Genomic DNA, 14,175 nt, shown 5'->3' with positions numbered 1-14,175 from the left:
ATTTTTTTTTACATGAACAATAAACTATCTAATCTTTTAAGTCATATTTTTGTTTTTAATTTCTTCGAATGAGTGTGCGCTACTGTAATTGGAAAATGTGAAATAACATTAAAAACAAAACAAAAAAAATATTTTAGATGTTTTTAAAACGTTAGATAGTTAAAACAATGCATGCATCACCCCATTGTTAAATGACACAACTAAGGTGTAGATTTGCAACCATCATATATATATATAGTTAATTTATGAATAAATAATACAAATAGAAAATTTTATATCAATTACAAGTGTCACTTAAATATTTCTACATCACAAATCATTTAAATAAAAATCTTTGTTTGGAAAAAAAACACTGACAGCAGGTTTACTAGGAGCAATTTCAGTTTATGTAAAATTAATTCACATCCATTTATAGGTCACTCAAATTGCATCTAATTATCAACAACAACAAAAATGCAAGTCAGTAAAAGGATCTCATAGCAAAATATAAATATTTTTAATTGAGTGAACTGAAATGCAAAGAATTGGTAAACGGACCGTTTTATTGATGGGTGAATTTAACCGTTTCAATTAATCGGTACAAAGACTGTGGGCATCTTTGAACATGATGAAAATAATTTTTTGTTGACACACAATGACTCAGCTTTATAAATAAATGACATTTCACAGGTAGCGTGCCACAAGCACAGATCACTTCTTGTTTGCAACAAAATCTTCTCCTTTCTTGATGGAGCTCTTCAGTTCATCCATGGCTTCAGCTACCAGCTTCTCCTCAAATGCAGAGAGCTTACCAAGACCAAGGTTCTTTTCAATCCCATTTTTCTGAGAAAAGGAGGTGAAAATTCAAAATAAATCTTCATGAAACAAATAAACAGAAAGCCTATTCTACTTTACTAGGCTATCGTTGTTACTTTAACCTTGTATAAAAATAAAAATAACGAAGTAACTTCTAGAGAAGATCTAGCTAGACTTACCCCGAGGAGAAGAGGTGTAGAGAAGTATTTGCATTCGGTCTCTTCAGATCTCACAAATGCACATTCAACAACACCCTCTTTTCCATTCATGGCATCGAGAAGGGAGAATGTGAACCTGGCTCCAGCATAGGCCATGGACAGTGTGGCAGAGCCTATGGACAGAGACATATTCAATATTCTAGATCTTCTCACTTAAGCATATGCACAACTAAATTGCCAGCGACACAAAGGAACCAAACTTCAAAGTACCAAAAAGAACAAAAAAAAAGTCAAAAAGCATATAAAACATCAGTTCTCACCTGCACCAGCTTTAGCTTTCACAACTTCAGTTCCTGCTTCCTGGATCCTGCCGGTCAAAGCAGACAGCTGATCTGTAGGGAACTCAACCTTGGGAGTGCACTGTAAACAACACAAAATAAATTTATCATTTCACCATTTGGTTAAAAGCAAATCACTGCAAATCAAAAGTCATTTGAGGTTTATGGTACTGGATTTTGGACCATTGAGATTTCATTGTGGGTGGGGTCATGCAGTGCAATGTCACTGAACTAAAAAAACGAGCAACCCACAAAATATCCTGCCAAAAACTTGTTTATTGTTTATATGTTTATTGAATAAATTATAAATTAGATAGTAATATAGGTTTTTCTTACCTGTGAAATTAGAGGAATGATGGTTTTTCCTGCATGACCTCCAACAACGGGCACATTGACTCTGGCGGGATCAAGGCCCTGGAAATATTGCAGTAAAGGTGACAATGAACAGACTTGGTCAAAAAAATTTCTGGTGATGACATTAAATAAATAAATCTGCACTTAAATTTAAACTCCTCTTCCATCAGTATTGAATTCATACAACTCACTTTGAGCTCAGCAACAAAAGCGTTTGCTCTGACAATATCCAGTGTTGTGACACCAAAGACTCTGTTGGGGTTGTAGACGCCATGTTTCTTCATCACCTCCGATGTGATTGGGATAGTGGAGTTCACCTGTATTCACAAAATCAAAGTTCAATATGGAACAGCTATATAGTGCTATAGACCCTTGTCATCTTTGAGCAGGTATAAAGTGAAATCTCAGCAATGTAAGGCTCCTGAAACCTTATACTTACTGGGTTTGCAATGATGCAGATCATGGCCTGAGGACAGTGACGGGCACAAGCATCAGCTAATGTGGCCACAATGGTGGCATTGGTGTTAAACAGATCATCACGGGTCATACCTAGAAAAATGTAAGGCACGATATTAAGAAATTCTGGTCTGTTTTTATACATTTCTGATTTATAACTGAGCCCATTTTACATCAAGCCAATCAACATTTTTTGTTGAATATCCTGTTTCACATATGCACACATTAAACGGGTTGCAAATGCCATTGAATGAGGACTTCAAATGAAATTAAAATAAAATAATTCTGTATATATACACCCACCAGGCTTCCTTGGGACACCAGCAGGGATGACAACAACATCACAGCCTTTTAGTGCAGCCCCCAGCTGATCTGCTCCCATGTGGCCTGCAAGGCAAGACAGTGTACATCAGAGCAGACACATTGAGGGTGCTTTTACACAAAAGGTGCACATCTGGGTTCGGATGGGACCTTTGGTCTATGCATCAGTTGTTGATTTGGTGGAGGCAAATCTGAATGTGAGCTTGAGGATGACTAAGAATTCAGCAGGGTTTAAGTAATGTGAATGACTGAAGAAGTCTGGCATACTGTACATGACCAAAGAGAGAAGCCTGTCATTTCACCATTGGAGTTTTGAATACAAATTACAGGCTTACAAACTGTTACGTGGGTGAATCTTTCATAAGAAGTTCATTAAGATACATTTAGAAAAGCATAGGGTGGATTTTCATTTTATGCCAACTTTAAAATAGCAAATTTGATTTCTCTGCAACTAATAAAAACTCAAAAATGAGTTTTGAGGAGCTGAAACCATCTTTGTACCTGTGACGGTGGCTCTGGTCTCAATGTGACTGAGGTCAGCAGCTACTCCAGGAGTGTGGGCAATATCGTAAAGTGAAAGCTCGCTCACTAAAGGGCTGTTCTTCAGCAGGAGAGACAGGGGCTGCCCGATGCCACCTGAGGCACCCAAAACAGCTACTTTGGCATTGTGCTGCAAAGAGAAAAAAAATTGCAGTGCATCACAATATATGCTGATCCAATTTACTCTTATAAATAATGTGCCCTCTGATTCCTTAGGCCAATAAATGTGCTGCTTTGAATTGTTGCATGCATTTTATACATTAATCAGGAATCATAATCTGGTTGCCAAAATATTATTAAAATAAAAAAAAATGGAACAACCACTGAATGCAAATGTTAAAAATGATCGTGTTTGTGTTTCTACACATTTACACATGTAGGTCTTGACCTTGAGACCTTTTCAGCCTGGAAAAATACCAACAGGAATTTTTACTACCACTCATGCCCAGGAGAAGGAGGGTTTAAACCAAGTGATTAAGGACTCTGTAAACGGTTTAGACAGTACAAAGAAGGCTGTATTGGTATATGACTGTGTTTAGAGCAAGCAAACAAAATTATTAGTTTTATTCAAATGGCAGTTGAACTGCATGCATTGCATAACCAAGAATCTGTTAAATGCCACAGACAGCCAGATATGATCATCCTCATGAGAAGGACATTCTCATGTATAAAAATCAAATTAATGAAATGTTAAATGTAAAAAAAATACGTGTGCCTTATAAAGCACAAAACATATCAGATGGCACATCTGCATTAAGCCTGATCTCTTATTACAGATCAAGACCACTACACAACAGTGAGCCAAGTAGCTGCTTACAGTAATGACCTTTCAAAGGTGGACGTGAGTCAAAGTGATACCATCTCTAACCAGGATGATCATACACAGGCAGATAAACGAGTTGTCACTGTCGACTGAAAACCTTCTCACGCCGGATAGCAGGATTTCAACAGATTCATGGGGAATCCTAAATGATCCTTGCAACTTCCATAAACATGAATACCATATGACTAAAAAGTTACTTATGTTGTAACGCCTAATGTTACAGTGTGAATTTGATGGCTAAATATCAAGCAAGGTAACTTCACGGTTAACTGGATGTAAGTTTACTTAACTTCGTTTCAATTATACTATTGTAGTCTATGGCTCATTAAGAAACAAGAATGAGTAAAGGAAAAAAATAGATTGGGTATTAATCTTAGTTTGAAATGTTAACGTCATCGCACATTCACACAAATCATGGAGGCTAATGTTAGCCCAGTCGCACGTTTACAAATATGATATTTTACCTGGGAGGAGGTGGATAAACTCCGGAGGAGGGTGGCTGTAGGTCTAGCGATACGGGAGAACATGGTGGCTCGATTTTCTGCAAGTGCTTGCGGTTTTAAAATTAATAGTTGATAAAGAACCCCTCCTGACTGTGACTCCAACGTCCTCTACAAGACAACCGGTCGAGAACGAGCCTATGGCGCAGCCAAGCTTTGTTGACGCCACGAGCGAGCGGCCTTCTCTGATTGGTATAGCAGTGTGTATGCAGTGTTATGATTGTATAACATTTTTGTCAGTCACATAAAAGGGGGCGGGGTTTATCGTCGCCTACTCTCAATGGTTAGTCACATTCTGGCGATCGATTGGTCGGGTTGGGCGAAACGTCATTGAAACTCTTCTTTGAATATTTTTTATGACTGTCTAATGACACTGAACAGTAGTATACTTTTTATTGTATTTTTTAAAAAGGACTCTTTTAATATATATATATTTAAATAGTACAATATTAACTGCAATCAAACCTTCAGTTTTAGTATTGAATTTGTTGAAGCATCCAGGAGCATGATTCTAAAGTTACCCTGACCTGAACATTACAACTTTGTTAAAATAGGTCTCTTTCTGTAATTCTCACTTTTTTTTTGTTTGAAATATAATTTTAAAAAAGTGTTGCATGCCCGCATCAACAAATTGCCGAAAATAAAAAAACTAACAACAACACTGAATTCTGCATACATGCATGCTTTACATAAAATTGTATTTACTATGTATTATAAATACACTGTGAATTCCATCCCGAACATACCTTCCTCTTTCCTCTCGTTCTCTCTCCGAACTGACCAATCATCTTCCACGCTCTCTGACAGCTGACCAATCAGAGAATGTCTTGCGCTCTGCTGCGAGCTTTATATTTCCGGGGCTGCTTCAGGAATGTAAACTATTCAACATGGAGACAGTTGATAAGCTGGAGGCGATGGTAAGCGGTTTTTTCCTCTCTATTCTCATCAGCGAAACATTTTCATCAAATGTTTTTAATTGTAAACCAACCGTTTGCGTCTAACTGTTAATAACACAGGTGCCTTTACGACAGACAACATAATGTAGAAGAAACACGAATAATTACGTGTTCTGTGTAACGTATGCCTATGACTTTCCCTGAGGTTGGAGGGGAGAAAATCACGTAAAACATGTAACGTTAGCTGGATGGCTAACCAGTGCCGCTGCTAACGTCTTTAATCATTTATATTTACAGCGAAAATCAGCCGTAATATGATTAATTTATTTTAATGTGCATATTTTGAATCGAAACCATGGCATTCATTCCGAAAAGTGTTAATTTTGCTCGATTGCTGCTGTGTGAAGCGCTGAGGGGACTGCGGGTGCGGGAGGGCCTGCGCGTGTCCGCGAGAGCGCGCGCTGCATCCCGAACTTACTCCTTATTCCAAAAGATATTTAAACATACGTATACACTATGGGTTTATATACACATTAAGTTATTGTAGCAATTGTCATTAAGTGATAAAAATTTATATTAAATGTGTCCATTGCTTTTGGAAGACGTACTACAGACAGACTTTTTTACCTTTTGAAGACTGATAAATTGTATGGCTGCATAATCTCATGAAAACTATATTGGTATTCTGTTCAAGTAAAACCATAATAACATGCATGATTTTTTTTTTCAGGAGTTCAAATATCATTAGGAAGATGTAGCGAACTAACATTAGTAACTTTACCTAACTGCCTGTGTCAGAACAGTGCTGCATGTATATAATAAAAATAATAATAATTCTATATTCATCATGTATGTGAAATTACTTTTAATTCCCAGTTATTTTGAGTAAAAAATTATGGCTGTTACCTATCAAATTAAATAATCTAAAAAAGCTATAATTAACAAAATGCTATAATAGTAAGAACTCGCTTTTTAAATTGTTGCCTTTTATTATGAACTATCTACATGTATGTATCTCAGCACTATTATGTTGTAATGTTTATGTGACAACTGTGTTTTTTTCCCCCAGGCTTTTTGTTGACATTATTTACATGCAAATGGACCAGCCTGAATGCATACCGTCTGTCCAGTGCCCCTTTTATATTGTACTACTGATAACTCCGTTATTAAAGCAGTGCAATGTTAAAAGGGCATTGGCCAGGGATTTTTCTCAAAGGTAGGGTCAACCCTTGTGGCCAGCCACATCAAGTGCTGTTAACAGGTGCTCTGACTTTATTGCACTACTGTATTGGACAGCTAGCAGTGCAATAGTATTGTCAAAGCATCTGAGAGCAGCTTTGCACAATGTTTGAAGTTTTCAAAGTGGTGCTCCGTCTTATTTGGCATATTGTTTTTTTTTTTCAGTTTTACAGGTAATAATGTCTAATCCTAATTCTTGAGACCCTATCAGTATTGCCTCTGCTGTCCACTGTGTTCAGAGTAGTGCAATATTGCTAATAGGGTTTCAGGTTTTAGGTTGAACCCTCATTCAGATGGGCCACTAAATAAATGCCGACGTGTACAAACCGCAATCAACTCCCGATTTAAGTCTTCTGAATGCTGAAGAGTTATGATGTTTAGATCTGTGTCCTTGTAGTTCCAGAAAACAGAGGCTGATATAGAATATGTGGAAAAGCGGCTGAAATTTGACTTCATGGCCAATGCGCGAGAAGCAGGGACAGTTGAGGTACATTTGTATTAATTTGTTAATTTTAAATTCTGAGTCTGTCTTTCTAAATCTGTGATTATGTATTTCAGGGAAACCCTCTTCAGTTGCTGGAGAACTTGTCGGCAATCAAAGCACGGCATGCAGCCCTGTGCGCACAGGTGGAGGAGATCGAGATGGAACAGAAACGATCCATGGACTCAATACGAGCTCACCTGGACACCACAGTGCGGATGGTTAACCAGCTACAGAGCACAGCAGATGTGCAGGTATTCATTCAGTTGTACAACAACTGCCCTTATCTAACAAATCAAAGGGTCCATGTCCATCTTACTACACCACAGGCCACAAGTAGTTTCATGAGGTTTTTGGGTTCTGACTGTATGTGTGCTAATGGGAAATCTTGTGTTTAAGGTTCCACCACTGACCGAAGAAGAGCAAGAAGCAAGAGATGTTCTCTGCTCATCCCTTTCTGCGTTAAATGTAGAGGTTAGACATTTTGTAATGCTTTTTATTACCATAATTACACAACTACACTATCAATCAAATTTTGGGGTTGGTAATTATTATTATTATTTTTTTATATATATATATATATATATATATATATATATATATATATATATATATATATATATATATATATATATATATGCATACCAAGGCCTTATTTATTTGTTCAGATACAACCTAAATATTACAATTTAAAATTACTGTTTTCTAAGTTAATAAATTATGAAATCTAATTTATTCATGAATTTTCAACATCATTAATCTGTCACATGGTTCTTCAGAACTCATTCTAATGCTGATTTATTTATCAATGTTGAAAATAGTTATTCTGCTAAATATTTTTGTGATACAGTGATACTTTTTTTTTCAGAATTATTTGAATAAATCAACTTTTTATTAATATTATTTTAAATGGAAAGATTTTCTATTATTATCATTATTATAAGTCTCGACTGTCACTTTTTATAATTTTAAAGCATCCTTATACAATATGCGTTAATTTCCTTTAAAAAAAAAAAAGTGAAAAAAAATGACTGAACCAAAGTTTTAAACAGCTTGCATGTAACTGTTAAAATTAAGTAGTTTGTGACGTTTTGAGACAAAACCTACTTGGAGTTAGTAAATGTGTTTGCTTCTTTAGGCCATGCTGACAGAAGAGCCTCAAACTCAAGCACAGTCTGAATGTAAGGACAGAAGAAAACTATCAACATTTAAGCAGTTCTAACACTTGAACAATGTCAAAGATCATCAGCATCTGTGTGTGTGTGTGTCTCTCTCTCTCTCTCTATATATATATATATATATATATATATATATATATATATATATATATATATATATATATATATATATATATATATATATATAATTTTTTTTTCTTTTTTTTTTTTTTCTTTCTTGCAGCACAGAATATGTGTGAAGAGGTGTCTGAGGGGACATTTGAGACTGTCCCACGTAGTGTACGTAGTAACTTGAAACTGAATGACCTCAATACGTTCTATAAGCAGTTATCCGAGCACTTCTCAGATAAGAACAGGTTTGTCTTTTCATATTTGTGCAAAAACATCACCTTTATAATGCTGAGTCCTAATGTGATTAATAATTCACTGTAACTTAAGACAACTAAATGGTTTCTAAAACATTTGAATATTTTCATTCTTTTCTCTTCAGAGGGCCAATAAGCACTCAGAGGATGAAGAAGCTGAAGATGAAAGTCAGTGATTCTGCATTGAAGACCTTACAGCACCTTAAACTCATTGAGCTGGATAAAAAAGGACTTGTGTCATTGCTGGCAAAAGACTGAGAAACAGGGATGCAAATAAGACACACAAACCCCACCAAAACATGTAAATCCTCCAGTTCCTTCCACCAGTGTTGTAAAGTAAAACCCTTCTTACACTTTGATTGGATCAGCAATTTAGAACAGGACTGACAGTGGACTTGAAAACATTTCAAAAACATTGCTGTCTGCTCAAGAACTCCTCTGATAAAAAATAGAGTAATGAAATGACTTTTTCAACCAGGAAAACCAGCAGGATTTTAAAAACGAGTTTTAATTAGTAATTCATCTGTAAAAGGTTTCATTTCTGTTGGTAATATCTATACTGCTAATATAAGCAATAGGATATACACTACACTGTTTTCCTAAGGTCAAATGCATTCTTGTGCACCTGTTAGGATGGTTCTCCTGATCAGCTGCCTCAGTCTTCTCTCCCAGCTCGTTTATACATTCTACAGAAAGAAAACAAATATGGCTTCATCCAGTTAAAAACACTTCATTGGGCTTTTATGCTTGTATACTAACCCTTGAAAGGCGGCAAGAAAAATACTTTCCACGTACCTGCTGTCTCTATGTAGTCCCCTTCTGGACAGCCCAAGTCCTCTCTTACATCCCACTCTCTTTTTATGTCAGACTGAGACCCGCTAGACCAAATACAGATTAATGTTTAACATTATTTAAAGGGATAGTTCACCCAAATATGAAAATTCTGTCATTAATTACTCCCCATCATGTGGTTCCAACCCCGTAAGACCTTTGTTCATCTTCAGAACACAAATTAAGATATTTTTGATGAAATCCGAGAGCTTTCTCACCCTGCATATACAGCAATGCAACTGACACATTCAAGGCCCACAAAGGTAGTAAGGACATTTTTTTAAGTAGTCCATGTGACATCAGTGGGTCAACTGTAATTTTATGAAGTTACGAGAATACCTTTTGTGTGCAAACAAAACAAAAACTTTATTCAACAATTTATTTGCAGACAATTTATTTGTACAACGCATCCATAGAATAGAAGATACTGCTGTCAAACGTTTGACTGGGTTTACTTTATGCATCCACTAGATGGAGCTGTGCTAAAGGGAATGTCAGACAGACAGAGCGCCTTGATCCATATATAAAGCACTCCGGATTATAAGGCGCACTGTCGTTTTTTGAGAAAATTAAAGGCTTTTAAGTGCGCCTTATAGTGCGGAAAATACTGTACAACGCATCCATTTTTCTCTCAACCGCTTATTTTCACTGACATAACCAGCTGTGTTTATATGTAAACCTTGTGTCTTTTTGACAGCAACAGAACAGCACACAAATGAACTGTTTAACCAGCACATGCATATAATTTACTTTTGTGTTTTAAAATATGTGCAGAGTCCCGTAACTGTAACTCTAATGCTGAGTTAACTTTTGATGTGAATGAATGTCGCTTGGTACAGTATATTGAGACAGAGGAGCCAGAACTGCAACTGATAATATTTAATATTAGGGGCTTTACCTCTCAGCTACATCAAGGCTATGACTCCATAAGTTTGCATTACTATCCATATCAGCAGGGTTGACATCTGGATGCTGGTCTGAAAATAAAGAAGCACATTACTTCAATTCCTCATTTAAAATAATAATGAATTATAAAAACACAGCACCACTGTAGATCTGTCTCCCCATGTATCTGACATTGGTTTTCACCTCCACCCTTCCATCCTCTCTACAATGTCTTCAACATCAAACACCTTTCATCAGAGGACTCTTGCTCACACTGATGTTCAGAATCTGACAGGTCTTCACCTACTTCCTCTCCCTCCTCATCCACATCATTATTCTCTACAGGAAACATAAACAAACAGTTTGATTCTCACATCATGGCAAGTTAAGTTTTTGAAAATTATTGCAGTGAATGATAATCTGTCATACTAATAGGATGCTTTATCTCTTCAGTGGCCCCCTGGCTGGCTCCAGAGCTGGCAGTTGTGAACTCTGCATTACCACTGGAGGGAGAGTCTATTTCCTCCCTTCCATCCTTAGAGATGCTGATTAACACTGGAGACTGCAGGACGCTGGACACAGAGGCATTTGTCTAAAAAGAGAAGCAGGATATCAATAGAAGTGTTTTAGCTGTGATTATATTTATGCATAAATAAGATAATTGTACTTTTACTTTTATCAGAAATATTCTACAACAAAACAACAGCAATAAGCATTTGTATGAAATCTAAAGAAATTTTATTTTCTTTGAAATTGAAAAAGCTTGGAGTTGAGTCAGTTTGCATAAAACACATTACAAAAATATTGAAGATACTTGAAGGCTAGAGTTTGCCATCATATTATCCCAGTAGTAAAGATGACATTTAAAAGCGCATTTTAGAAATCAGAAATGCACCGATTTTGACATGGTGTGTACCATTTCTACAATACTGTGACACAGAAATGGAAGGTCAGCCTCGTGGAAGAGAGGTGAGGGTGTGGGGAAGAAGGGGAAGGAGGACATAACAGGGGAAGAGGAAGAAGAGGAAAGTACATAGGCGGATCCCTGATCCATGTTGTCAATCACGGTCTCACAATGGCTGAAGCTGTTCGAACTTCGAAGGGTGCAGACACATGTTGGGAGAACCACTGTAAATTCAATTATTCAAACATTTCGTCGGGAGAACAGGTGTGTGTATAAATGGACAGTTATTCAGCACTAAACAATCTGCACTGCACTACTGTCATTGTGTCATACATGAAGCTTGCAGTGGGACAAGAACTTTTCACTGTACATTTTTACATTTAGACGTACAGTGTTACAGTAAAGATTTGCCATACTTACTGTAAATTTACTCTGCACCACACAGGATTGCAAGAAAAACTTGCAGAGGTGGAAGTGGGCCCCTTTTTACTCCACAACAAGAGGAAGCCATTTGTGCAATGGTGATTGCAAGCAATGTCATAAGTTTGAGAGCAATACAAAGTGCTATTATAGAGGATGACAACATCTTTGGGAATATTGAATTGGTTTCAGTCGCTACAATTGATAGAGTGCTCAGGAGGTATGAAATGCGCATAAAACAATTGTACAATGTGCCATTTGAACAGAACAGCGACAGAGTGAAGGAACTCCGTCACCAGTAAGTACAGGTAAAACATGTATGTGTTCTATGCATATTCTGGGGTTCAGTGCTGTAAACCTTTTACTTTGTCGTGTCATGCACTACACTTACATGATAGTTCTGTGTATGTGGTGGCATATCTCCCTCCCTACTCACCATTCCTAAATCCAATAGAGGAGTTTTTCTCTTCCTGGAGGTGGAAGGTAGATGACCGGCATACACATACCCAAATGGCCCTGCTAGCGGCCATGGATGCAGCATGTGATGACATCACAGCAGAGTCCTGCATCACCACTCGAGGAGATACTTTCCTCGCTGCATTGCAAGAGATGATATTCGCTGTGATGTAGATGAAATTATGTGCCCAGATGGAGAGGAACGTCTGAATGTGCATGAATGATTACAGTACTATGTATGTTCAGTTCCAATATGTACTGCAATATTGTTTACAGTTGTGCACCGCTCTACCCAAAGGGAGTTTATGTTTGTTGTAAATAAAGGTGTATTTTATTCTTTTGCACAATGCTGTGAACAAATTAGAATTGCAAAGAGCATATGCAGTAAAAATGTGAAACATCCATATTCCGTGTCTTGTACTCCGTTACCTCACTAAATACAGTAATGTGGAACTGCTTTTTCAAATGGCTGTGCAAATAGTCTAAAGTGCTGTCTTGAGCATTTTCAGGTAGTGTCACCAAGATCTGCCTTTTTTGCATTGGAAAACATTGACCGAGTAAACCGTCATAATGACTATCTTGTTTATAAACAATGGTGTCAGGACTTTTCATCTTGATGACACTTTCACTGACATGAATACTTGCTTTTGAGGAATGACTTATCCATTTTTTAGCAAGTGACATGCTTTTGAAGGTTATCAACTAGGTTTTGTAGTTCGTACTAATTGTTTTGAGAACCGCATTAACTGTTGTGAAAATGTAAATATTTATATGAGAAATGCACCAAAGCGACTGAGGAAAAACTGTAAAAGTGCACATTAGAAATCAGATGCACCGATTGCAATTTTGGCCAATATTGAATAATATGTCTCAAATATAGTTAAAAGATATATATTAAAAAAAAACGTATAAATGTAAATTGCATATATATAGTTTATTATAACTACTTAGAAAATACTTTATTAATTACTTGATAAAACGTAACTCTCTGTGCAGACTGTATGGGATGAAGCACTGCCCCGTGGTGATGAGTCCAACAGGCTCTGGAGGTGAGGGAGGGGTTCGGTGCCAACCTGCACGTACTGAGGATGTGTCCTACGGCCTGTAATTAAACCGTGTTCACAATTAGACTGACCCGCACAACATATTGTGAATCTTGATTTGTGTTACATTCTTCTGATTCACTTTGTACCTTTTGGGCTGTGTGGGGTGCTGTTTACAGGGTGGATGTCCTCTGCTGAAAGGCATGGGCAGGGCTTCAGCTGACTCCACCCATTCTTTGTGATAGGCTGGTGAACAGGATATGCTGGAGAGGTCAGCAATCTCAGCCAGGTCTGGCAAACAACTGATCGAACAAAATTACCAAAACACAGATGACAAATGACCCATGCATTTAACGAAAGTGACAAAATACACTACCGTTTAAAATTTGGGGGTCATTAAGATGTTAATATTTTAAAAAGTAATATATACCTGTAATGGCAAGGCTAAATAATTCTGCATCATTACTCCAGTCTTTGGTGTCACATGGTCCTTTAGAAATAATTCTAATATGCTGATTTGCTGCTCAAGAAACCTTTCTCATTATTATCAACAATTGTGCTGCTTACATTTTTTGTGGAAACCTTGATACATTTTTTGGGGGGGGGGTTCTTTGATAAATAAAAAAGTGCAAAAGCACAGCATTTATTTGAAATAGGAATTTTTTTGTAACATTATAAATGCCTTTACTTTGCTAAAATATTTTAATAATATTGACTGTACTATTAATTCATATTATAAGTAATATAAAAAAAATGACAAAAGCAAAGAAAATTACTGAAAAAAGAACAAATTGAAAATATTAGGCTATAAATAATAAACATAAGGCTGATTCAAAATATTAAGAAAAACTATAATAGAATATAAAGATTAAAATAACACTGCTGACCCCAACATTTTTAACTTGTTAGAGAGTTAATAAAAAAGAACATTGTTATTACATTTAACTAAATTTGATCAGCCTTTACTAAGCTTTGTGTGAGATACTTTATTTCTTGTACCTGATGGTAGGAATGCACCTGCGCACAGGGGAAATAGATTCAGAATACTTTGAGTCCTCTTGAGCAAGATGGTATTCTAGATAATAATAAGGGTGACATAAAGGTTATTAAAAAAGACAAATGTTACCCACAAAGCTATAGCAATACAATGATTGCAGGCTGGTTTTCACCAGCCTGTTTCCCCTCTGCTGGA

At 36.6% G+C, this 14,175-nt stretch overlaps 2 protein-coding genes across 3 annotated transcripts; one reads left to right on the top strand and one right to left on the bottom strand.

Annotated features, from left to right (window-relative positions):
- Nucleotides 1–363: 363 nt before the first annotated feature.
- LOC113054426 (malate dehydrogenase, mitochondrial-like) lies at nt 364–4,444 on the bottom strand. Its single transcript, XM_026219966.1, has 9 exons — nt 4,250–4,444; nt 2,924–3,092; nt 2,405–2,488; nt 2,085–2,194; nt 1,837–1,962; nt 1,628–1,705; nt 1,274–1,373; nt 975–1,126; nt 364–822 (listed from the first exon to the last, which is right to left on the bottom strand). The coding sequence occupies exons 1-9, from the start codon at nt 4,310–4,312 to the stop codon at nt 691–693; spliced, it is 1,014 nt and encodes a 337-aa protein (XP_026075751.1). The 5' UTR covers nt 4,313–4,444; the 3' UTR covers nt 364–690.
- A 684-nt stretch (nt 4,445–5,128) lies between these two features.
- LOC113054425 (spindle and kinetochore-associated protein 2-like) lies at nt 5,129–9,033 on the top strand. Of its 2 annotated transcripts, XM_026219965.1 has the most exons (8): nt 5,151–5,202; nt 6,251–6,397; nt 6,818–6,907; nt 6,979–7,155; nt 7,301–7,375; nt 8,040–8,082; nt 8,303–8,435; nt 8,570–9,033. In XM_026219965.1, exons 3-8 carry the CDS (start codon nt 6,875–6,877, stop codon nt 8,700–8,702), a joined length of 594 nt encoding a protein of 197 aa, XP_026075750.1. In that variant the 5' UTR covers nt 5,151–5,202; nt 6,251–6,397; nt 6,818–6,874; the 3' UTR covers nt 8,703–9,033. The 2 variants fall into 2 exon arrangements, with proteins under 2 accessions (XP_026075749.1, XP_026075750.1); XM_026219964.1 differs by lacking the exon at nt 6,251–6,397 and having other exon boundaries at nt 5,129–5,202.
- Nucleotides 9,034–14,175: the final 5,142 nt, after the last annotated feature.

This window comes from Carassius auratus, chromosome 35, assembly GCF_003368295.1.
Source record: "Carassius auratus strain Wakin chromosome 35, ASM336829v1, whole genome shotgun sequence".
In the NCBI taxonomy this organism is placed as follows: domain Eukaryota; kingdom Metazoa; phylum Chordata; class Actinopteri; order Cypriniformes; family Cyprinidae; genus Carassius; species Carassius auratus.
Note: the sequence above shows the minus strand (reverse complement) of the source record. Positions and strands in the feature narration are given on the sequence as shown.

What these genes read in the sequence shown, in the direction of transcription:
- LOC113054425 (XM_026219964.1), top strand. Translation starts at nt 5,173, where the DNA reads ATGGAGACAGTTGATAAGCTGGAGGCGATG. An exon ending in TTGATAAGCTGGAGGCGATG is followed by an intron (nt 5,203 to 6,817) that starts GTAAGCGGTTTT and finishes GTGTCCTTGTAG; the next exon opens with TTCCAGAAAACAGAGGCTGA. An exon ending in GAGAAGCAGGGACAGTTGAG is followed by an intron (nt 6,908 to 6,978) that starts GTACATTTGTAT and finishes TATGTATTTCAG; the next exon opens with GGAAACCCTCTTCAGTTGCT.
- LOC113054426 (XM_026219966.1), bottom strand. Translation starts at nt 4,312, where the DNA reads ATGTTCTCCCGTATCGCTAGACCTACAGCCACCCTCCTCCGGAGTTTA. An exon ending in TGGTGTCCCAAGGAAGCCTG is followed by an intron (nt 2,195 to 2,404) that starts GTGGGTGTATAT and finishes ACATTTTTCTAG; the next exon opens with GTATGACCCGTGATGATCTG. An exon ending in CTACACCTCTTCTCCTCGGG is followed by an intron (nt 823 to 974) that starts GTAAGTCTAGCT and finishes TCCTTTTCTCAG; the next exon opens with AAAAATGGGATTGAAAAGAA.